General features: G+C 59.3%; 12 protein-coding genes across 12 annotated transcripts; 4 read left to right on the forward strand and 8 right to left on the reverse strand.

Moving 5' to 3' along the window:
- Nucleotides 1–3: 3 nt before the first annotated feature.
- On the reverse strand, nt 4–3,228 carry SPRG_02832 (hypothetical protein). Its single transcript, XM_012341419.1, has 8 exons — nt 2,628–3,228; nt 2,402–2,577; nt 2,138–2,355; nt 1,937–2,094; nt 1,342–1,880; nt 1,104–1,290; nt 489–1,054; nt 4–430 (listed from the first exon to the last, which is right to left on the reverse strand). Exons 1-8 carry the CDS (start codon nt 3,219–3,221, stop codon nt 61–63), a joined length of 2,808 nt encoding a protein of 935 aa, XP_012196809.1. The 5' UTR covers nt 3,222–3,228; the 3' UTR covers nt 4–60.
- A 139-nt stretch (nt 3,229–3,367) lies between these two features.
- On the reverse strand, nt 3,368–5,388 carry SPRG_02833 (hypothetical protein). Its single transcript, XM_012341420.1, has 11 exons — nt 5,296–5,388; nt 5,099–5,248; nt 4,991–5,048; nt 4,852–4,942; nt 4,764–4,806; nt 4,518–4,712; nt 4,386–4,467; nt 4,130–4,337; nt 3,943–4,083; nt 3,835–3,898; nt 3,368–3,779 (listed from the first exon to the last, which is right to left on the reverse strand). Exons 1-11 carry the CDS (start codon nt 5,354–5,356, stop codon nt 3,430–3,432), a joined length of 1,443 nt encoding a protein of 480 aa, XP_012196810.1. The 5' UTR covers nt 5,357–5,388; the 3' UTR covers nt 3,368–3,429.
- Nucleotides 5,389–5,633: 245 nt separating this feature from the next.
- SPRG_19449 (hypothetical protein) lies at nt 5,634–6,358 on the reverse strand (the record flags this gene model as incomplete). The annotated part of the gene is made up of 4 exons (XM_012341671.1): nt 5,634–5,714; nt 5,762–5,833; nt 5,879–6,184; nt 6,239–6,358. 4 exons carry the CDS (start codon nt 6,356–6,358, stop codon nt 5,634–5,636), a joined length of 579 nt encoding a protein of 192 aa, XP_012197061.1.
- Nucleotides 6,359–7,147: 789 nt separating this feature from the next.
- SPRG_02834 (hypothetical protein) lies at nt 7,148–8,373 on the reverse strand. The gene has a single exon (XM_012341421.1). It carries the CDS (start codon nt 8,360–8,362, stop codon nt 7,208–7,210), a length of 1,155 nt encoding a protein of 384 aa, XP_012196811.1. The 5' UTR covers nt 8,363–8,373; the 3' UTR covers nt 7,148–7,207.
- Nucleotides 8,374–9,078: 705 nt separating this feature from the next.
- SPRG_02835 (hypothetical protein) lies at nt 9,079–10,932 on the forward strand. Its single transcript, XM_012341422.1, has 6 exons — nt 9,079–9,160; nt 9,206–9,284; nt 9,328–9,741; nt 9,788–10,071; nt 10,132–10,587; nt 10,635–10,932. Exons 1-6 carry the CDS (start codon nt 9,087–9,089, stop codon nt 10,849–10,851), a joined length of 1,524 nt encoding a protein of 507 aa, XP_012196812.1. The 5' UTR covers nt 9,079–9,086; the 3' UTR covers nt 10,852–10,932.
- Nucleotides 10,860–11,237, reverse strand: SPRG_02836 (hypothetical protein). The gene has a single exon (XM_012341423.1). The coding sequence runs from the start codon at nt 11,186–11,188 to the stop codon at nt 10,886–10,888; it is 303 nt and encodes a 100-aa protein (XP_012196813.1). The 5' UTR covers nt 11,189–11,237; the 3' UTR covers nt 10,860–10,885.
- A 713-nt stretch (nt 11,238–11,950) lies between these two features.
- Nucleotides 11,951–13,025, forward strand: SPRG_02837 (hypothetical protein). Its single transcript, XM_012341424.1, has 3 exons — nt 11,951–12,134; nt 12,186–12,613; nt 12,672–13,025. The coding sequence occupies exons 1-3, from the start codon at nt 12,018–12,020 to the stop codon at nt 12,946–12,948; spliced, it is 822 nt and encodes a 273-aa protein (XP_012196814.1). The 5' UTR covers nt 11,951–12,017; the 3' UTR covers nt 12,949–13,025.
- Nucleotides 12,903–14,460, reverse strand: SPRG_02838 (hypothetical protein). Its single transcript, XM_012341425.1, has 7 exons — nt 14,244–14,460; nt 14,042–14,201; nt 13,825–13,989; nt 13,661–13,780; nt 13,511–13,614; nt 13,403–13,461; nt 12,903–13,357 (listed from the first exon to the last, which is right to left on the reverse strand). The coding sequence occupies exons 1-7, from the start codon at nt 14,439–14,441 to the stop codon at nt 13,003–13,005; spliced, it is 1,161 nt and encodes a 386-aa protein (XP_012196815.1). The 5' UTR covers nt 14,442–14,460; the 3' UTR covers nt 12,903–13,002.
- A 344-nt stretch (nt 14,461–14,804) lies between these two features.
- On the forward strand, nt 14,805–16,771 carry SPRG_02839 (hypothetical protein). The gene is made up of 8 exons (XM_012341426.1): nt 14,805–14,936; nt 14,988–15,273; nt 15,317–15,349; nt 15,412–15,582; nt 15,624–15,829; nt 15,877–16,037; nt 16,091–16,443; nt 16,500–16,771. Exons 1-8 carry the CDS (start codon nt 14,817–14,819, stop codon nt 16,763–16,765), a joined length of 1,596 nt encoding a protein of 531 aa, XP_012196816.1. The 5' UTR covers nt 14,805–14,816; the 3' UTR covers nt 16,766–16,771.
- SPRG_02840 (hypothetical protein) lies at nt 16,748–18,099 on the reverse strand. Its single transcript, XM_012341427.1, has 3 exons — nt 17,617–18,099; nt 17,143–17,564; nt 16,748–17,094 (listed from the first exon to the last, which is right to left on the reverse strand). Exons 1-3 carry the CDS (start codon nt 18,074–18,076, stop codon nt 16,792–16,794), a joined length of 1,185 nt encoding a protein of 394 aa, XP_012196817.1. The 5' UTR covers nt 18,077–18,099; the 3' UTR covers nt 16,748–16,791.
- A 112-nt stretch (nt 18,100–18,211) lies between these two features.
- SPRG_02841 (hypothetical protein) lies at nt 18,212–18,905 on the forward strand. The gene is made up of 5 exons (XM_012341428.1): nt 18,212–18,320; nt 18,367–18,395; nt 18,442–18,525; nt 18,573–18,728; nt 18,787–18,905. Exons 1-5 carry the CDS (start codon nt 18,260–18,262, stop codon nt 18,865–18,867), a joined length of 411 nt encoding a protein of 136 aa, XP_012196818.1. The 5' UTR covers nt 18,212–18,259; the 3' UTR covers nt 18,868–18,905.
- A 439-nt stretch (nt 18,906–19,344) lies between these two features.
- Nucleotides 19,345–20,034, reverse strand: SPRG_02842 (hypothetical protein; the record flags this gene model as incomplete). The annotated part of the gene is made up of 3 exons (XM_012341429.1): nt 19,345–19,364; nt 19,400–19,478; nt 19,528–20,034. The coding sequence occupies 3 exons, from the start codon at nt 20,032–20,034 to the stop codon at nt 19,345–19,347; spliced, it is 606 nt and encodes a 201-aa protein (XP_012196819.1).
- Between the last annotated feature and the right edge of the window lie 1,366 nt (nt 20,035–21,400).

Consider the following 21,400-nt stretch of genomic DNA (forward strand, 5'->3'; position numbering starts at 1 on the left):
CATGAGCAAACAGCAAACCATGTAATTTGGAGCATTTAAAAGCAACGCAATGCAATTTCGCTACGGCGCGGGCTTGATTTCGGGTATGGCCTTGGCCTTGGCTGCGGTCGCATGAATGCACAGATTGAGCTTCTCGGCTTGCTGCGAGAGGTCGTCGTCGTCGGTCTCGGGCACTTGGCCGAGAAAGACGGTGGCTTCAATGTCCTTGTGGCGGTCCCGCAAGTACGCGAGCTCGCGCGGCACATCAGGCACGGCCGCCGCCACGGCCGACTTCATAAAGATGCACACGTGCTCGGCGACGATGAAGATGATCCACTTGGCCGTCGTCGACGTGTGGCTCGTAAACTTGTCGTCCGGGTCTTGGGTAAACAAGAGAATGCCAATGTTGGTCGCGACCGCCAAGTAGTTCATGAGGCAGAGAAAGTAATACCTAGATACAAAAATGTCCATCAATATGCACGACAATGTTTTCCATCATTGAAACGTACCACGAACCAATGCTGGCGACGCGGTGCGGGTACGGGCGCCGATGGCCGTTGCAGAGTTTGTACGCATCGACGTGGGCTTCCAAGACGTTGTTGAAGAGTGCCATCGCCGGCGTAATCGGCATGGCCACCACGAAAAGCGTCACAAAGCCGTACTGAATGACCATCTCGTTGTAGTCGGCGAACGCGTCGTCCTCTTCGTACGGTGCCCACAGCGCTTGGGTCTCTTCGTCCGAGAGGCCAAGAGGCGTGCTGGTCTTGGCTTCTGGCGTGCGGGCCAAATACCGCTTCGCGTAGGAAGAAATCCTTGGCCACGCGATCTCGATTGCATTGCTGACAAACGTCGAGATGACGAAGAGCACGAAGAGCTGGACACGGAGCTCCATGAGGCAGCTGTTGTTCAAGCACTTGTCGCCAATGTACGCCTTGATGTACGCAATGTAGAAGAAGGACGCAAACGAGTTGCAGAACTGGAAGAGGAACACCTTGGTGATCAAATGGTTCTCATAATCGACGCTCGTCCGGTGGTTCTCCCAGTCGTTGAGCCTCTGGGCCACAAGTCGGTAGATCTATCCATTCAATGGATACTGGATACTTGGATACAAGGATCCAACGCACCACGTTGAGAATGTTGATTTGAATCGAATTGAGGACACTGACGCCGACCGATGCCCACAGCGCGTCAGTCGGGTCCGAGAGCTTGGTCACGAGGTGCTTCAAGTAGAAGAGCCCGCCGAGCGCACCCAGCACGATAAGAACCATCAAGAGCACGACGAGGTACGCCACCACGCGCCGACGCCGCGCCCTAGTCACAGCAGCTTGGTCCTTTTGCGATAGTGTCAGAACGACGACGTACGTGGCGGTGGCCATGTCCCAGATCTGCGGCGAGTTGTCCACGGGGTTCATGCGGCGCACGCCCTTGTATTGCGTGCGCGGCGCCGAGTCAATGTCGAGGCTCACGTCGACGCCCCAAAGCACGGTGTAGATCTCGGTCTTGCGCTTCCAGAATTCTGTAAAGAACGTCGACCAGACGACGATAAAGCCCGCAAAAAAGATCTTGCCCGCGGCCACATTCCCAACGTTGCCCGTGTCCAGAACGTAGATGATGATGCCAATCACCGCCGGCAAGAGGAGGCTCTTGGTGTAAAACTCGAGCCACGCAAAGTAGAGCGCGATCTTCTCGCCAAAGTAGTTGCGCAATTCGCCGAGCGGCTGCCGCGTGAGCCCCTTGTTTGTCGCCCAGTGCGTTGTGAACTGCTGCAGCGCCGCGATGTCGTGCAGAGCGAAGAGGTCCGTGAAGTATTTGGCCTCCTTGAGCGCCTCAAAGTTGATGTGCTCGTCCAAAATCGAGTGCACGAGGCGAATACGGTCGACGGACCGAAACAGCGTGTCTTCCTACAACGTCCATCCCCTTGTCAGTCCATGCGTGGAATGCAGCGACGTAAACGCACGCTGGCGCTCGCGGCGGTCCCTGGGTGGTGTCGGTAGTATGGCTGCAACTTCGGGTCGCTCTTAAAGGCCGTGTACAGCGCAAAGTAGTTGTACGGATCGCGCGGGATGTAAATGAGCTCGTTCCGGAAGCGCTGCCACGCCGACATGAGCAGAGTCTCTAAGCATGGCCCGTCAAAGACGTCGATCCATAGATTTGATACCGGGGGTCGCGGGGGGTGGGAAGAGTCCGTCGGCCGCTTCGTTGTGGCCCCACATCATGAGTGCTTTGTACAACTTGACTTGGTACTCGGCCCCACGCGAGATGAGCCACGGGTCCATCTCGGGCTCGTCGTCCTCGACACTCTCCGCGCGCGTGAGAAGCGCAGTCTGCTGTTCTTCGTTTTTGACCGAAATGCCCTTGGTATGACCGCGCGTCGCGCTAGCATGGTCGATGAGATTTCGACGATGTCGTTAAAACAGAATACAGCAGGTGGGTCTTGGCATCAGAAAGCACGTTTTCGGTCGGGTTCGCAGCGGCGATGCGCGCGAGCTTGTCCGCATGCACGCTGCTAAAGGGCTTGTTGGAGGTCTGGAGACGGTACTTGGTGCGCTCGGCCTGGATACGCAAGTCGCCTTCATCTGCTTGAATCAATACCAGAATCTAGAATGTCGTCTGGTCAAAACGACCATCGAGCAGGGTACTGTCGCCACCTGCTTTCCATCTTGGCTGTGAAACATGGTTGTGCTGAGCCCACACACGAGCTGGATGCGCTTGGCGACGGCGCGGGCGATTAGCTCACAGAAGAGCGCCTCGGTCGTCGCCTCGGACGACCCAATGTACTCGAGGTACTCTGCGCGCAGGCAGTCGATGCGTCGAATGACGTCTGCGTTGGCCGCGGTGCCTTGGGTGAGCGTGCTTCGACCGTTGTTGTGGCTCTTGACCCAGTCGGTTGACGCAAACGTCTCGGGGTTGGTGCTCGTAAAGGGATGTCCGTCGTTCGAGACAAAGCACTTGGACGTCCGCAGCACGGCTGGGATGCCCGTGACCGAGAAGCCGAGCATGAGCTGCACAAAGGCCTTCTGCGTGAACGAGTCCGGTTTGCTGACTTCACCACCGCTCCGGTGCGGCAGCTCGAGCACATAGTCGGTCGCACCAAACGGCTTGGTGCGCGAGGCCATGACGGACGGGCGTTGCATCGACGGCAGCGTCGGTGGGACGTCCTCGGCGGCCATGGGACGGGCCATGGCTGCGTCAATCTCAATCGAGATCATCGCCTCGTACTGGACAGGGCTGGGCTCGGCCATCTTCAGTAGTTTTGAAAACTGAGAGTTTCGATGGGTTTCTTGTGATGTGCATGGGCTATTTACGCCTCCTCCAATCGGAATGTAAAAAAGTACGACCGTCTCAACGGTGGAGACAGGTGTACCCTTGCGTGGAGATGTCGGTGGTTGATAGCACCAAGGCCATACTAAGTACATTTTACCGTAGTTGCACCTTAACGCCGCTTTTTTACTAGGTCGACGCGACCGCGAGGACGTAGAGAACGCCGCGGATCGGCTCGGAGCTCTCTTGACGCACGACAATGGGCTCTTCGTGCCGAAGGCTAAAGCCAGTGGCCGTCGCCAGTCGACGGATGTACGCTCGCGTGTGCTGGAAGCGGCCCGACTGCACGAGCTTGAACTCGCTCGCCGACGGCTCGAGCTCTTCGATCGAGAAGGCGAGCGTGCCGAACGGTCCCAAGACGCGGTGGCACGCCGCAAAGACGGTCTCGAGGGCGCCGACATAGATCCAGACGTCGGCCGAGAGCACAAGATTCACGCTTCCTGTCGGCTGGGCGTCCAGAACCGGCAGAATATCGTCCGCTATGCACAATATTACAATATAATGAGGCCCATCCTGCTCAAACAATATCAGTACCGTAGACTTCGTCGTAGCCACCGAGAGCGATTGTCTTGTCGACCATGAGCGGAGACAGGTCGACCTACGTCGCATGCGTGCACGTTGACACGAAAGCGCCGCGCTTACCCCGATCGTGTGCCCGACAAACGGGCGAAAGAGGCGGCCGCAGAGACCCGTGCCGCAGCCCAAGTCGAGAACGCGCCAATTCCCGCCACTCGACATCATCGAGGTCGTGGCCGTGACGGCATCCAGCAGTTGCCACGGCACCTATGCGCACTTGATACATTGATGCAATCTTGACACGCGACGACACCTTGTAGTGCAAATGCTGCACGAGCTTTTCCTCAAACGTGTCGGCCAATTCGTCAAACACTTGACGCACGTACGCCTTCTCGCTTGTCGTCGCGTCGCCCTGGAGCGCGGCGAGCGTATGCGCCGCGCGGAGGTGCGTCGGGTGCGTCGCGACGATCGACGCGTACCCGCGCCGCACGAGGTCGGGTTCTTGAGTAAAGAACACCGAGCTACCATACGTGTATGAGTCGAGTGCCCTTTTCACTGGATCTTCTTACCGCAGCACCGAGTGGGCCGTTGCATCGTTCGGGTCAACCTCGATCACACGCAGCATGTACGGGATCGCGAGCCGCGTTTGGCCTACCTCAGAGTGTACGTGAAATGGCTTGCAGGCAGAAGGTCCATGGTACCCATCGTATGCAAGATGACGGCGAGGTTGAAATTGCTCTTGATGCAACACGGGTCGAGCGCGAGGACGTCCGAGAAGACGCACGCGGCGCCGTGGAAGTCGCCTTCGTCGTACATAACGTTGGCGTTCCGGCGCATCTCTTGCAGCAGGCGCGTGTCGTCCGCAGGGGGCGGAGCGGCGCGCGGCGCCAACAGCGCTGCATGGACCGTATAGCACTGCTGCTTGAAGCGATTGATGCACAGTGTACCTTGAAGCAGCGCGCGGCCGTCGGGCGAGCAGTGCGGGAGCGTCTAGCCAGCGCGATGACACGACATCGTCCAGCACGCGGCGTGTACCTCGGGCGTCAGCGGGCGCAACGTCGCACCCTCTATTACTCGGATCTGCGGCACGCTGTCGACCTCAAAGTGACGAAACAACGTCACGCGCCTGCATCAGACATCATTGCATCCAGGGCGTCGTGGCGCATGCGCGTACTCGTCCTGGCAATGGTACGGCAACACTTCCGCCCACGACGCCAGCCACTCGACGTGCTCTACGCGTTCGGTTGGCTCGTGCGCATCGAGAGCATTATAGGAGGCGTACCCGTGAAGCGCACTTGGTCCAGCTCGGCCGACACAAACAAGACGGACGCCGTCGCATGCTTGGCCACGAGGTCGTGGAGGCCTTTGAGCACACGCTCGTTGTGCGGCTTGGCCCACGAAGCAGAGAAGACGAGGATCATCGGGTGCGCCGCTATACACCGCCATGAGCCTCGTACAGCCTCGCGCATACGTGTCGACCTGACGCACCGTCGGCAGGTCGCGGCAGGTATGGCGCGAGGATCGCTTGGACCGTCGCCATCGTCGTCGAATTTTGCCGTGGCACAGTATCCGGATGCATCCGGTTTTATGGCACAAGATACCACCACCGCACACGGCGACAAGCAGACACGACCGACAATGGTGGCTTCGCCCAGCGGTCATATCGCATTCATCCATACACACTAGTCGTATGCACTCGACCCTTACGCCGGGTAGCGCGAAGGCTACCGCTGTAGCGAGCGACGCGACGTCGCCTGTTGCAATGCAGTAGTACACTGCAAGACACGTCCATGTCCACGCCGCTCTCTCATATTGCTTCATGCATGCTCCTGGAGCTTTTGAAGCATGATATCACGCACGACAAGGATCATCTTGGGGTTGGCAAACAGTTGGCACATCTACACGCCATACGACGTCAAGAGGCGCAGGAGAAAGAAGCTCGCACCGTCTCGTGCAATCGGTGCTCGACGACATCCTCGCGCGAGCCAAGGCCCTTGGCGTGCAGCGCACGACCTCGCTATAGCACCATGTCAGAACGCACCGATACAATGCATTTTCGTACCTGCGAAAGGTGCTGCATGAAGGCAATGTACTTGGTGTTGATGAGGTCGACGGTCGCCGTGTCGGGATGCAGCCGGGTAGTTTGTGTCGGGACGCTCACGCGCGCTGGCGGGGCGGCCGGTTCTTGCAAAATGCTTCGACACTGTTCCCGAAGCAGCGAGAGGACGAGCTCGATCAAGAGCCCGGAGGCGTCGTCGTCCACGGTGCGCGTCACTGGCGCCGCATCGCGGCGGGTCGTGGCGCGTGCGCAGCAGCAGCAGATTGACGACCGACACACGTCATGGTAGAACGCATCAACGCCAGCATCCTACGCCATCGCTCGCGTCGTGTCCACGCCGACAAACAACTACAAATGCAGCACCATGGGCGCCGGCTGTGGTGTCGACAACGCGACCGATTTGGCGCTGGACGCTCGCGACGCTAGTCGGACAACACTGGCATCGTCTAGCGCGTCTTCATGCAGCGCTGGCAGCCGAGGCATCTCGTCCGAAAGGTTGCTCGTCCGAGGGATCTCGTGGTCGTCTTGGCCGCCAACGGAAGCGTCGTCCTTCTCTCGACCATCCCATTGCATTCGACGTGCGTCGTCATCGTTGTCTGTGGGCTCAGGTGCTATCTCGCCACGTGCATCGGTGCCAACGTTGTCGGCCTGCAGGGCCGAGCATACTCGTCGCCGTAACTTGTTGTTGCGGCGTCTCCAGATGCGCCTTGCGCCTCGCAGGCGTTGTATGGGGGGCTCTCTACGCTGGCCTCGAAGGCGTCGTTCGAGTAGCCAAGCTCGTCAGCGTGGAGCGGCGGTGTGTCCAACGCCGCATCGCCAAGTATCTCGCTCGCTCGGTCTCTTCTCGGACTCTCGTGACTCGTCGCTTCAAAGCCGTCTTCCGAGTAGCCCAGGTCATGCGCGTTCGTCGCTACGTGGGATTCAAACGTCTCGCTCGAGTAGCTCTCGTGGCCAAGTGGTTCACTCAACGCGTTGGGCTCTGCGGCGCCATCGTTCGCTGCCGGTGCGTCGTCGCCGCTGCTCGTGGGCGATGGGGCACGCGACGAGGCACTCGGTGAAGTAGCGTGAGCTGGAGTCTCTGGAGTCTCAAACTCGTCAAACGACGAAAAGCTGTACTCGTCCATCGCGCGACCTCGCGTGCGGTTTCGCTCCGTAGCAACGATCCAACGACGTCTTGAATCCACTATCCAAGTCTCGTTCCACTAACCAACCCGATTGCCGTATCCTCGATCCCGCCACGTTGCCTATTTGAGCAGAATCCCATCGACTCTAATCGACAAGCGTTCAAATGGACAATATGTCTTATATCTCTAGTCCATACTTTAAGCGGCTCTACAGCGCGGACGGGCCCGACCAATGTATCACGGAGCTTAGCGGCGTGGGGGTAAACCGCGTCGGTCGATGGAAGGTAATCGCATAAAACGCATTTTCGATGGCGGCGACGACGCGGGCGAGGGCGTAGGCACCTGCGCCGACGTTGAAGAGACCGCACTCGCTCAGATCGGAGGGATCGTCGAGCACGAGCCGGGGCACGGGCAGCGCGCCCTTCATGGTCGGCGGCACAAAGTACTCGCGCGAGAGCAGCCGGCCTTCGTCGTCGATGCACCACGTGATGCACGTCATCGTGTGATCAAAGACAGTGCCATAGTACTCAAGAAAGCCCAGAACGGCCTCGCCGACGCTCTGCTCGGGCGGCGATGTCAGCAGGTAGTGCAGACACAGCAGCACGAGCGCATACGAGCTCAGGCCGCCAAGGAACGCGTTGTTGAGGCCCTTCTCCCGCAGAAACGACTTGAGCACAAGCACGAGCGGGTACATTTGGGCCATGGACGCGACGCCGGCACGGACGACTTCGGTCGCGCGGAGGCCCTGGCGCGTGTGCGGCGTCTCGACAGCAATGTCGATTTGGCGCCCAGAGCCCGCAACGTCGAGCTTGATGACGGGCACCTTGGTGCCGACCACGACTGCGCGTGCCACCCAGTCTTTCTCCAAGAGGAGGCTCAGAATGACCTCGAGCTGGTCGACCTGCGCCTGGTAGTCGTCGCTAAGCGCCTCTTCGTCGTCAAGAATGCCCTGGATGACGACGTCAATGTCGCTGGACGGCAGCCAGAGACCGCTCGCGAACGACCCAAAGCACGTCGCCGTCGCGGTCGGCCACTTGGTCTGGACACACGCCGTGAGCTGCGCGAGGCTCGCGTTAATGTCGACCTGCGCGAGCTTGACGGCGTCCTGTGTGTGTTCGACGAAGCGGCCAATCTCGATCGTAAGCCGGTCCTTGAGCGGCGTCGTCGGGTCCAGCATGACGTCGAGGTCTGTCGGCGCGCTGAGCCACACGGGCAGTGGCAGCGGTCGCTTGAGCGCGGGCGCGGGGCACCGCCGGGGCAGGCCCACGTCCTCTGTCGGTAGGTACTGCACCTGCAGCTTGCGCTCTTGCATGCTGCTCGTGCTCTTGTTATCCACGTCGTCCAGCATCGTCGATTCAGCCATGTGGTCGCGTCTTTTTATCCAATCCGAAACCGTAAACGCGCGCTTGAATGGGTGGCACCAATCACACAAGCGTTCGCGTCGAATTTTAGCCAATGGAAGCACTGTCAGCAAGAAACCCGGGGCACGGCTGCTGCTGCTGTCTCGGAGCCTGCTAACCTGCTGCACATGCGACCAGAACAACGTGCGCGTGGCCTGGATCTACTGCTGCCATGAAGTCCCAGCTCGTCCATATACGTCTATAGATGCCATGCACGTAGCCCGAAGCTCGCAGCCATGCACACCGTCGCGATCAAGATCGCCCACCAAGAAGCCGACCCTTGGTCCGACTCTTTCCCGCCAGGTCTGGTCTTCACGCATGTCGATTGCAAAATACGGAGGCGGGTACAGTACGTCGTTGAGCAAATCTGCCTCGTCATGGCTGCTCTCGTTGCTCTTCGGTGGCGTTGACAGGAGTGCCCGTGCGAATGCTTGATACATTGACACTTTTTCGCCGGCCCAGCGCTGCTGCGAGGCTGCCATACACCCGCATCCCCTGCCGGTACAAGCCTGTACAAAAGAAGATAGCGCGTAAGTTAATGGAGTGCAGAGACCTTGAGAGGCAAGAGGGTGTTGATGACGTTCTCGTATTATACCCGTGGGCACCTTGATGTCCGCGGCTGCACTGGATTGGGCAATTCCGGTGAACACTTCTCGTATCCGACATTCATCCGGATAGACGTGATCAATGGCGACGGAGTTTGCGCAGACGAGCGACCACGGCGTCGCCGAGACCGCGTTTGATGCCATCCACTGCAAGATGTACGCGCGGATTGCTTTAAGTAGTACGTACGTGGCGTCTCGTAGGTCGGCCGTCAAGCAAGGCTACTTTTCCGATGATTTCGTTGCGCTCGTTGGCCGCAAGCCGACGCGTCGCATTCCTCTCGTACTACGTGCTGCCAGCATCAGGCGCTGCATACTCTGCGTAGATCCATCGCGGCTACTACCTCCGGCACGTCGCTGTCGAGGCGGCTGTCGACCTCTTTCTGTCGCAGCGACCGACGCCGACGACGCCTGTCCAGATCCTCTCGCTGGGCGCGGGCTTGGACACACTCTTCTTTCGCCTCCAGCAGCAGCATGTATCCCACATCTCCATGTTTGAAGTCGACTGCACCGCCATCACGGACCACAAGATCGACGTTTTGACGGCCAAGACGAGCCAACTTTTTGGCGATACGACGAACGTTACGACGTCGGTCCATGCGCTCATGGCGACGTCGCCCACGGCCAAGTACGTCGCCCTCGCGTGCGACCTCGGCGACACGGCGGCGCTAACAGCGCGCTTGGCGGCGTACGGCCTGGATCCCTCGCAGCCAACGCTTGTACTCGCCGAGTGTGTGCTGGTACTTTTAAGCGTGCAAGATCGCCGACGACACTCTGACGGCGTAGGCGTACTTGGCGCCGACAGCGCGGTCAGCGCTACTAGGGTGGGCATCGGCGCTGCTATCGGACGCCCTCTTCGTCGGCTACGACCCGATTGGGCTGCCCACCGCGTTTGGGCGTCAAATGCACGGGTACTTTGCGGCGAAAGGCTGCGACTTGCGCTCGGCCAAGGCGCTGCCCAGCGTCCACGACCAAGCGAGTCACTTTGCTGCCCACGGATGGCGCAGCCTCCGTCTCTACAACATGAACGCTGTCTACCGCCGTCTTGTCGACGCGGCCGAGCGCCAACGGTACCCTTTCTCTCTAATTCTTGAATGATTACAGCGGCGGAAACGAGGCAATTGGATTAGGATCGAGGCGCTCGAGCCATTCGACGAGTACGACGACTGGGTCACGTGCAACCACCACTATGGGCTGACGCTTGCGTGCACGGGAGTCATGGACGGCGGCTCCGTCGGCGCCAAAACACTTGGTCGCTGGCCTCGTGTGACGACGCACCTCGACGAAGCAGCGATGCTTGACACATTTGCGACCGGCGTATCGATCCGTCCGTTCCGGCCTGCCGACCAGGACGCGGTGCGGGCCATTTTCGAGTCGACGCTCGACGAGTACGACCACAAGTCGGTGCGCAAGCTCGTGGCGCATCAACTCAACACGGAGCTCGCCGATGTCGCGGGTTCGTACCTAGCACCCGCCAAAGCATGCTTTTGGGTGGCCGAGCGCGGGACCGAGTTCCTTGGCTGCGTCGGTGTCAAGCCCTTCAAGGACGATGGTATCGCCGAGCTCGTCCGTCTCCGCGTTGCCACGTACGCCTATCCTCTCTTCCTTATCTAACACCTTGGCGCTTTCGTAGGAGTGCGCGCCGCCTGGGCGTCGCCTCGCGCCTCGTGGCCGCGCTCGAGACCTTCTGTCGCGACGTTGGGTACCGCGCCGTGTACCTCGAGACGCTCGCGGCAATGGAGCCCGCAAAAGCCTTGTACGTGCGCCTCGGCTACGCGCATCTCGGATCGATTCGCGTGGGGAAGCCGCCTTTGGATTTTGGCCTCGAAAAGTTCCAGCGCGACCTGTAGAGCCTGCATTGCAGAAAGAGAATGTAGCATGCTATTAGAGATTCTTAAAGTCAAAAAGGGCGGTCGTCGGGCCATCGCGGGGTAACGAAAGCGTCGCGACGCGCTGCTCTTGGTTGGAGACGCGCGGCCGGACCTTGGGCGACCGCCAGCCCGACTCTGGGAACCGTCGGCGCCAGATCGTCGAGGATGGTGGCGCAAGTTGAAGTTGCAGCCCGTCCTCGGTCGCGGCCTTCTCTGGCTTGTGTAGCAACGGCACCTCGTTGTTGTTGTTGGTCGCGCGACGCCGCCAGCGCTCGGGCGCGTGGACATCGTCGGCAGGGAGGCTTGTCGGACGCATTGGCTTGCAAAAACCTGGAATGAATAAAATTAGAAACAGAAACAAGCTCGGCGGATCCGACGGCCCATCGGTAGATGTCGTTACGACGCCGACAGCGCCAACAACGCTTGCATGCCACCGCCATCGACCATGACCATCGACGCCGTCCTCCTCTCTCCTCCGTGTCCACGTTGCCACGGGTCGTCCATCCGGATGGCACCAAGTGCAATGTCAAGTGCAATGTGACCAAGACCGTCACATGCATATTGGTACATCATGCGCTACATCGTCGTTGACGCCGAGCGTACGGAATCACCGTCACTGCGAACGCGTCACAACCCTTGTCACGTCACAAGCCCAAGCAAATGCGCACAAAAAACAAGGTGGGCCGCCACTAGAGCTTCCCCAGCCCACTCCACAGTGTGGACAAAGGCGTGGGCTGTTGTCGCGAGGTGGCCAAGCGGCTGGCAGTGCGAGCGTGGCGACGTCAACCACGGCTCCAGACCCGTTCGTTCCACCGGCGCGATCTTCAACTGATCAACACTCCGTCGCCGTGTTCCATTTTTTACCGCCAGGTGGTCGCCTTTCTGGTACCGTACGTCTTTCAATGTACAATGTACGGTCCATCTTACTGTTTGTATGAATGTACGAAGTGTACGACGGTGGCCCGGTTTGGCGTTTCGAAAAACGAAGGAGTTGGCCAATCACATGACTGGATGCTGGAAATTTCGAAAATGCTTCTTGGAACGGCATGTTTGTATAGTATACAAAACGTAAGAGAGACCCAACTCCAACCTCCTCGCTTTTCCCCAGTTTCCGATTTTCGACCACCTAGCCTTCCAGCAGCAGCATGACGGCCGTCGCTCCTTCAAGCTTTGCCTTCACCTCGAGCCACGTCGAGTCGCAGATCGACCTCTCGCTCGATGAGCTCATCAAGCAGCGCCAGGTCGCGGCCAAGGAGGCCAAGGTACATGGCGGTATGGCGAAGTAGCGTGAGGCTCATAGACGGCACATGTAGGCCAAAGACGCTTCGCCGACCAAGAAGAAGCAGGACAAGAAGCAGACCAAGGCCACCGAGCCGCAAGTGAAGAAGACGAGCGCCCGCAAGAAGCGCGCCAAGAAGGGCAAGAAGGCCGGCAGCGATGAAATCGTCACGATCCAAGTGCCCAAGGCGGTCGCTGAGAAGCTGGCCAAGGAAGCGGCGACGGTGCAGGCGCCGGAAGGCGGCGCTGCCAAGAAGAAGCGCAACCGCAACAAGGGCAAGAAGGCGAATGCACCGAGCGGTGACAATGCCCAGCCCAAGCAAAACAACAACAACAGTAACAACAACCAGGCCAAGAACAACAACAACAACAATGGCAAGAAGCAAGGCAAGAAGCAGAACGCCAACGGTCAGCAAAAGGGTGGCAACATCTCGCCGACCAACTCGGCCTCCAAGGTCAACACGTACGTCCTTTCTCCTCGTCTGTCGTGCGCGTCCTTATCCTGTGCTTGGATCGTATAGAAGAACCCGGAACGTCCTCTTCAACATCACGATGAACAAGAATCAAAACCCGGCCAAGAAGGGCAAGAAGCAAGACGGCGGCGCCGTGAAGCGCCTCCTCGGCGACCACCTCTCAGCGCTCACGCTCAACGACACCAAGCAAAAGAAGAACAAGAAGGGCAAGAAAAAGGCCAACAACACCGCCAGCAACGTGAACAGCAACAACAACCAGGGCCAGCGGAATGGCAAGAAGCAGACCCAGTTTGTGACCAAGAAGCGCCAGTCGCGCAAGGCATGAGCGCACGCCATTTTTGAACTACCACATCTTGATAATATATTGCACCATACCCTACTACGGCTGCCCGTCGGAGCGATCCAGGAAGCTCAAGTCGGTCACGTGTCCCGGCGCGAGGTCCCACACATCGGCGAGGTGCGCCTCGTTCCAGAACTTGGTCAAGTGGCGTTGGCCCGAGTCGCAGAGCATTGTCACCACGACGTGGCCAGGGCCGAGCCGCTTGGCCGCACGCACGGCCGCGACGCAGTTCATGGCGCTCGAGCTACCGACGAAGATGCCTTCCTCCTGGAGCAGGTAGCGGGACATGTCGATCGCTTCTTGATCGGTGACGCGGTACGCGTCATCAATGGCCGCTCTGGTAAAGTTGGCCGTGAGGCGGTCGATGCCAATACCTTCGGCGATCGTGTCGTAGCTACAGTGATTGGATCAGGCGCATGCAGAGGCTCGTGTGACGCACCGATGGCGCTTGACCGTGCGCTCCGACTGCTGCGGCGCGTAGCAGACGTTGTGGCGAACCTAACCGTCTCCGTTGCGGTGCCTCTTCATACAAATGGGCAGTGAGCACCTTGTTGTAGAGGCTCGAGCCAGGCGGGTCGGCCAAAATGATTTGGACGTTCGGGTTCTTCTCCTTGAGGTAGAGCGAGACGCCAGCGATCGTACCGCCCGTGCCTAAGCAAGCAGCGGTCAAAGAGATCGCCGAGCGAGCGTAGAGTACCTGCCGACATGACGTACGCATCGACGTGGCCGTTTGTTTGCTCCCAGATCTCGCGGCCCGTCGTGTGGTAGTGCACGTCGCAGTTGGCGAGGTTCTCAAATTGGTCGGCAAAGTACCCACCTATAGCTTGCAATGAGAAGGCGAGGCGCGAGGGGGCGTCGCACCGGGAATCTCGCTGGCGCGGCGCCGCGCTTGGTTGACGTAGTGCTTGGCATTGACGATCGAGGCCGGCTTGACAAACTCGACGGTCGCGCCAAACTGCGTGAGCAGGTCGCTCTTCTCCTTGGCTTGGTCGTCCGGCATCACGATGAGGCACTTGTAGCCCTTGGCTGCACGCGCATAGGATCACTACGACGACGACATATTGCATGTGCACGATACCTCGGGCGATGAGGGCCAAGCTGATGCCAGTGCTGCCCGACGTGCCTTCGACGATGGTACCACCTGGCGAAAGAAGACCTCGGGCTTCGGCGTCTTCCACGATGCCCTTGGCGACGCGGTCCTTGGAGCTGCCGCCAGGATTGAGAAACTCGGCCTTGGCCTACGTGCACGCTGAGCGTCGACTACATGCTTTGAAGTGTACAAGGATCGTGCAGCCCGTGGCGGCCGAGAGGCTCTTGAGCTTGACCAGAGGCGTGTTGCCAATGAGGCCCGAGTGGCCGTCGCAGAGCTGGTCTGCTCGGCGCTGGAGCTTGGCTTCTCTCTCACGCAGCGACCAGTGCGCCATCGCCGCGGCGACGAGCGCGACCGCCAGCAGGACGCCCGTCGTCGTCGACTCCATCGGTTCAAGGTGCGGAAAGCCCAAATGATTGGCCGATGTAAATATTATAAAAACCCAGCGTTAAAGATACCTTGGTTCTTGTATACCATAGCAAAATACATTGGATTCGGCATATGCCACAGATACTCGAGCTAAATTCGGCGTCTCGTGGGCTCGACAGCACTCGAAGCAGCGTGCGCAGCAATGCAGGTCCTGTACATATATGTATGGCTTCATGCAGTGCTGGACGAACGCATCCGGGGGCTCTGACCCCAATTATTTGACGCCGACCCATCTACTTTCTAAACGTTCCTGCGTTGGGGCGCCTCTTATTTTCGGCAATCGTCGCCATCGTTTGCCGAAAATTGTGCTCTCAGTCAATAAGATCGGACGAGCATGGCGTACCGCGACGACGAGACGCAAGCACTGGTGCCCAAGGCGCGGAGCACGACGCCATGCCTCATGCTCCTCACGTGCTGCTCCTGCATTGGCGGCTTCCTCTTTGGCTATGATACGGTCGGCGAGATGGTCGACGCGATCGAAGCTCATGGAGCGTGGATGTACTAGGGCGTCATCTCGGGGGCACTTGTCTCGATGCAAGGCGCAGATGGCGGCTTCTCGCTCACCACGCTGCAATCCGAGACCGTTGTCTCGGCGGCCATCGTGGGTGCGATCCTCGGCGCGGCCATGGGCAGCTACGGCAACGATCGCTTCGGGCGCAAGCCCATGATCTTGGCCTCGTCGACGCTCTTCACGCTGGGCGCCGCCGCCATGGGCCTTGCGTCGACGCTCTCGATCTTGATCGCTGGCCGCTTCCTTGTCGGCATTGCCATTGGCGTCTCGTCCATGACTGGTACATCACCATACAGCTATCAACCTCACCTTGCTGGTCACAGTTCCCGTGTACATTGCCGAAGCATCCCATCCAGGTATGACCCTCTACGACATGATGGCAAAGCATATAATGCCGTATTGCATGATGACTGTTTAGCCTCGCGCGGGACTCTAGTGTCTCTCAACACGCTCATGATCACGGGCGGTCAATTCGCCGCCAGCGTCTTCGACGGCTTTCTCAGCACGACGCCGCAAGGCTGGCGCTACATGCTCGGTCTCGTCGCGATCCCGTCCGTGCTTCAATTCATTGGCTTCCTCTTGCTGCCAGGTAGAAGACCTCCCCAACGACGACACCAAACGATGCTGTAGAGAGTCCACGCTGGCTCAATGACAAGGGGTTCCGCGCCGAGGCCCAAGACGCGCTACTGCAAATTCGCGGCTCGGGCGACATCTACGACGAGTGGGAGCTCATGGTGGCCGAGGCCGACGCGTCGGATGCGCGCGAGAAGCACTTTGTGTCCGACCTCAACACACCCGCCGTGCTAAGAGCCCTCACCCTGGGCTGTGGTCTTCAAGTACGTTTGGCGTCTGAAATGTTACAGGACGACGCCTTCTTGTGTAGATTTTGCAGCAGCTCTGCGGGATCAACACGGTCATGTACTACGGCGCCACCATTGTCCAAATGGCCGGCTTTACCGACCCGTCGACCGCGATCTGGCTCGCGGCGGTCGTAGCTTTTAGCAACTTTGCCTTTACATTTGTCGGTATCTTCCTCGTCGACCGGTACGTTTTTCTGGTCATCGTCGTCGCAGAAGATGCCAACGTGGTCCGACTAGGGCTGGGCGCCGGCCGACGACGCTCTGGAGTCTTGCCGGCGTCGTGCTCACGCTCACTGCCCTTGGCACGGCCTTTCACCTCGCCGAGTCGGTGTCGATCCCGGTGCATGGTCTCGGCGCCTGTGCTTCGCTAAGCACGTGCTTTGACTGCGTCGCCAGCCCTGGCTGCGGCTACTGCGCCGCCACCCAGACGTGTCTTCCAGGCTCGGACGTCACGCCGCTCGACTCGTTTCTTTGTGAGAGCAAGCGCCTCAACTGGTCGTTTCATACGTGCCCGACCAAGTCGAGTGTCTACAGCTGGCTCATCGTCGGCGCCATGTTTTCGTACCTTGCGTGCTTTGCGTCCGGCATGGGTGCGTTGCATATATATATTGTATCAAGTAGATATCAAGTTGATGGCATCGAGTAGGCTGCATGCCGTGGACGATCAACGCGGAAATCTACCCCACGAGCGTTCGCAGCGCCGCGATCGGCCTTGCGACAACGTCCAACTGGGTCGCGAACCTCGTGGTGTCGTACACCTTCCTTACGATCACCGAGGCCTTGTCGCCGGCCGGTGCGTTCTACCTCTACGCTGGCATTGCCGCTCTCGGGTTTCTATGGCTCTGCCACGCGCTCCCCGAAACAAAAGGCCTCGCGCTCGAAGACATTCAGCGCATCTTTGCAGACAAGTAACAGTGCCGTATCAACACGTTGATACGCTATGGCTGCGTTGTCTTGGCACCCAGCGGCTCGGGAAACACGCGGTCCTTGAGCCACAGAAAGAACGCACAGGATGCCGGCACAGTGCCCGCGCAAATGTAAAAATACTCGCCGTGACGAGCCTTGGATGGCTTGTTCACGGTGCGCAAGACGGCGCGCTTCTTGCAGTGGCAGAGCGGCGAGTCCGTCATGTAGAGAGACCGAAGCATGCGAAAGGTCAAGTTGATGCGCGCGTCGTGGGCGTCGGCGTGCCACTTGACTTGGTGTGGCCGCACCGGCGGCACCTCGTGTCGGTACAGCTCCTACACCGCGATACGTTGATACATTGATACAATGTTGAGACCACTGACTTGAAACGGAGGCAACATGATCAAGAGCGAGTTGTGGGGCAGCGTGAGATTGAACGTTTGCGCCGGCGTGTGCTCGGTCGGAAGGCGTTTGATGCGAAAGACGCGCTCGGCGCCAAGCGTCAGCGACGCGATCGTCGGTCGTGGCCCGAGGTCCGTGAGTGCGTCCGAGTGCGCGCCGACGCTCTGGTCGTGCGACTTGTAGCAGTTGGCGAGCGCCACGTTGGCTGCCCAATCATGCGCCGCCTCGAGCGCATGACGCGGCCTCGTCGCGAGCAGGTTGTTGACCGCTGCGTCCACGCTCGTCTTGGCAGCCAAGAGACGCGGCGAAAACGGTGACGACTCGACTTGATCGCTGTACATGGTCGTGCCGGGCACGGTTGCGTCGAGCTTGTAGAGCCGCGAGACGTGCGGTGAGAGCACCTCTAGCCAGATGCTATGGATCGGTCGGGCATGGTATCGGAAAACGTGCAATACCTCGCTCAAAGATGACCCATTTGATCGTGTGCCAGGTAGCTGCGTCCGCCAGCATCTCGTGTAGCAGCGCGTTGGCTTGGTCGGGTGGCAAGAAGCTGGTAGTCAGTGCCAGCGGCAAGCCCGCCGCCGCCAACGTGGCCGGCGTGAGTGTGATCGGGCGCTGCGCCTCCTTGGCGGGATCCCAGTGCTGGAGCTGCGCGATCGGTCCCGACGTCGAAGGCGGCGCTACGTTCTTGAGGCGAATGTCGGGCGGTGGCGCACCAAAGAGCTCGCGGATATCGGTCGTCCGCTTGCGCTTCTTGACGCTGCTGGGTTGGCGCGAGAGGAGGCGGTCAATGGCGCCGTCGAGACTCTTGGCCTGGACGAGCGCGTCACCGACGACGCACGCGTCCTCGGCTGGGAACATCTCGATGAGCTGGGCGAGATGCGTGCCAAAGGTAGCCTCGTCGTCGTCGTCCATAATGGATTTTGCGTCAACGTAACTGTCGCATTGTATAAATACGATTGTTTTGTGCCTCTTGATGTTTGTATGTAGAATCAAATACGCCATCAATGCGACCGGGCGCGAACGCCAGGTTGACTCAGTTGGCGCGAAATTGCACTTTCGGGCCCCAGCCGCGCAGTTTCCAAGAGCTTCTGCTTGATGAAGGGCGTTGTCGGTAGCAACAAGGTGCTCTGGCGCGGCAAGTCGGTGACCCTCCACGGTACTAAACACGTGGCAGACGAGGCAGCTCACGAACGATGGGATAGATATTCGCGTCTACAAGCTCATTAGCCGGGTGTGTGGCCGTTTTGTGTGCGATGCGGCCCAACACGACGTGCTAGATCCCAGCAGGCAAGGTCGCCACGTATGGCAGCGTCGCCAAGGCGATCCAGTCGGGCCCGCGCGGCGTCGGCCAGGCGCTTCGGGTAGGCGACGTGCGGCGCCAACGGCACCTCAGTAGGCTGCGTCTTAGCGCAATCCATTTGCGCCCGACGTGCCTTGCCACCGCGTAGTGAGTGCGACGCGGTGCTTGCACGGCTTTCGCGGGTCGCTCGACCCGACGTGCCACGATCTGCAGGACAAGCACGCGTTGCTCGTGGGCGAAGGCGTCTCGATCGTCGACCACAAGGTACAGAGTGCGTTCGTTCTCGAGATGACGACTCGACGATGGCATATATTTGCATTAGGTCGATGTTGGTTGCATGTACATGTTCACGCCCGACGATGTCGCGTCGCTGCAAGACGATGCGATCGATACGTGTCACTAGCACGCTTTGATAAGTGCAAGAACCTTTTGCATCCACAATGTCTTACATTTCGGACGTCGAGGCGACTGCGGGCAAGCTGGAACGCTGGCTGCTGGAACGTCCCGAGACTGCATCTAACACACGTGGCAGCGTGAGCGCGCGTTTTGTGTTCCGCAGCCCGACTTGAGTCCAAACCAATGGAAGACGCCGAGCTTGGTTTTGCAGCGCGGACACGTGATCTTGCCTTGCTCGCCCTGCCGCATTTCGCTAACTACGTGTGACATGCAAGATGACGAAGTCTACCTGCGTCTCGAGATGCATCCACGGCATCGGCTCGACGTACAGGCCATCGCACATGGCCGCGGCTACCGTCCCAAAGAATGCCGTGTACACGTGTGCATGGCAGCAGAACACATACCGTGTAGGCTGCTGTGATGATGCTCCACCTATTCACAGGCGACGTCGTAATCTCGTGGGCAGGCCGCAGCGTGTACTGCATTAAGGGTCGTGCAGAGGAGCTGATTGCATTTCTTGCAAAAGCACTTGGTGCTACCGCTGGTCGCGAGTTCAAACGGCAAGAGCCGCACCGCGTACGTGTTGCGCTTGTGCTCGTGTGCGCACATGGTGCGGTACTAAGCCAGAAACGCGACCGTGGACGAGGAGGGATAAGTCGGGAGGTACCGTAGCGTGGGCGACCGAGTGGCCCGTGAGCGAGCACTGCATCGCATCAAAGAGCTCGAGCTGGCGGAGGAATCCCGCGTTGATGTAAATGCATGGGCGCGCCGCTTGGACGATCGCGTATGCGGCGGGAAAGCGCAGTCCGTCGAGCTGCATGAGAAAGGCGACGCAAATGGCCGCGCTGCGCGACTGCCCGTACGCGCAGTGGACGAGCACGTTGCCGCCAGCCGCCAAGCGCGCGTGCAAGAAGGCGTAGCATGCAGGCAGATGCTCGAGCAAGAAGGCGTCTTCCATGTCGACGATGGCAATGCAAAGGACATCGTGGAGCGGCGAGAGATTGCCCGTGCCCAGCGCGATGATGGCCGTGATACCATGCGCCGATGGGTTGGCGGCTGCGTCCGCGTGGCCCACAAAGAGCTGCCCGGGCAGCGAGCAGGGCACGGCGGCGAGGTCTGCGCAGGCAGAGACGGGCGGGTGGCGCCGCTGACTGGCTTCGAGTTCCCGCCACATGCCGTAATCGAATGGACTTTGCACAGAAATAATACCACTCCCTCATTCAATTCCAAATGCATTGCAGTGAGGGAGTTGCCCTTCAAGAATCGCCTTGTGGGTGGAAAGGGTGGCACTTGAACGGTGGCGACCGGCAATCCTCCTCGAACGCCAGCGAGGCTCTCTTTTCTGTAATATAATAGCACTACAGATAGATAACTCGACGGATGTCGTCTTGGCGCGCAAGGATGGAGGAATGATCGATGCACAAGTGGTCAGCGGCGACAAAAATTGGTTGGTTCTCGCAGCCTTTTCGGGTGCGGGATTTCTCCGATTCTCCGACTACTGCGTCTCGGCCCAGCAGTGGAGCTACTCCATCTCGCACAGTCTCGACGCTGGCCTCTCAGCCCCGCGCCTCTGCCTCGCAGACGTTCGTCCAAGATACACTTCGAGGAATCGAGAGAGAAAGGACAGTCGCAACGCAGTGGTCGCAACGTTCGAATTCGGGCCAAAGCCTGCAAGACAGACAGTGTACGCGATCTGCGACACGCTGCGCCACCAACGAGCTGACGCGACGACGGTGGGTCGTCGTCATCGCCTTCTCACCTCCATCGGGCGTCAAATACGTGTACTACCTCAAGCCCACTGCGTCGTTATTAGCGTGGCGCTCAACCCGGTATTTAATCAGTCGATGTTTGTACTAAAGACTACTAGTACATTGTAGTCGGTGGCGCCTTTGCTGTTTGTCCATCAAAAAGTATCTTTTTCGTTGCGTGCACGCAATTGGCGGCTCTCTCGTGGTCTCATTACTCATGGGCTATTCTTTAATAACAATTTTGCACTTAGTGTTTCTAGGGAATTGTTAATGCGAGTGTGTAGTTGCCTGACGGTCGCGCCGCGTTAAGTGCCCGATTACCAATAAAAAAGATTGCATTTACATTACGATGTTGTATGCTGAGACAGGGAAGCGTATTTAATTGGATTTGGCCCACCGCGTTCGACAACGAGTTGCCCATTTCCGTCGTCCAAGCCCCATTGCCGACGTCCGTCGCCGTGCATAGAGACGCCGTCTGCCAGAGATGGACGACGAGAGGAGAGGAGACGACGCGCAGGTGCCAGACGGCCATGGCGCTCGCGCCCCGAGGCAATGGCGCCCGCGCACCGGGCGAGCCAGCGCCGCAGTCGTCGCCGGCGTCCGAGGACCAGTACCGCATCCGCATCTCGTCGATCGAAGGCTCGTCCGATAGCTCGCTCGGGTCTCGCCGATCCTTGCCGCGCATCTCGGCCAACTCGGACAAGTCGTCGCTCTGTGGCTCGTTCATCAAGCCGACAACGCCTCTGTCGCCGGACGAGGCGCACCTCTGGAGCCTCCACGACGACGACGCGT

Source organism: Saprolegnia parasitica (genome assembly GCF_000151545.1).
Source record: "Saprolegnia parasitica CBS 223.65 unplaced genomic scaffold supercont2.7, whole genome shotgun sequence".
NCBI lineage: Eukaryota > Oomycota > Saprolegniomycetes > Saprolegniales > Saprolegniaceae > Saprolegnia > Saprolegnia parasitica.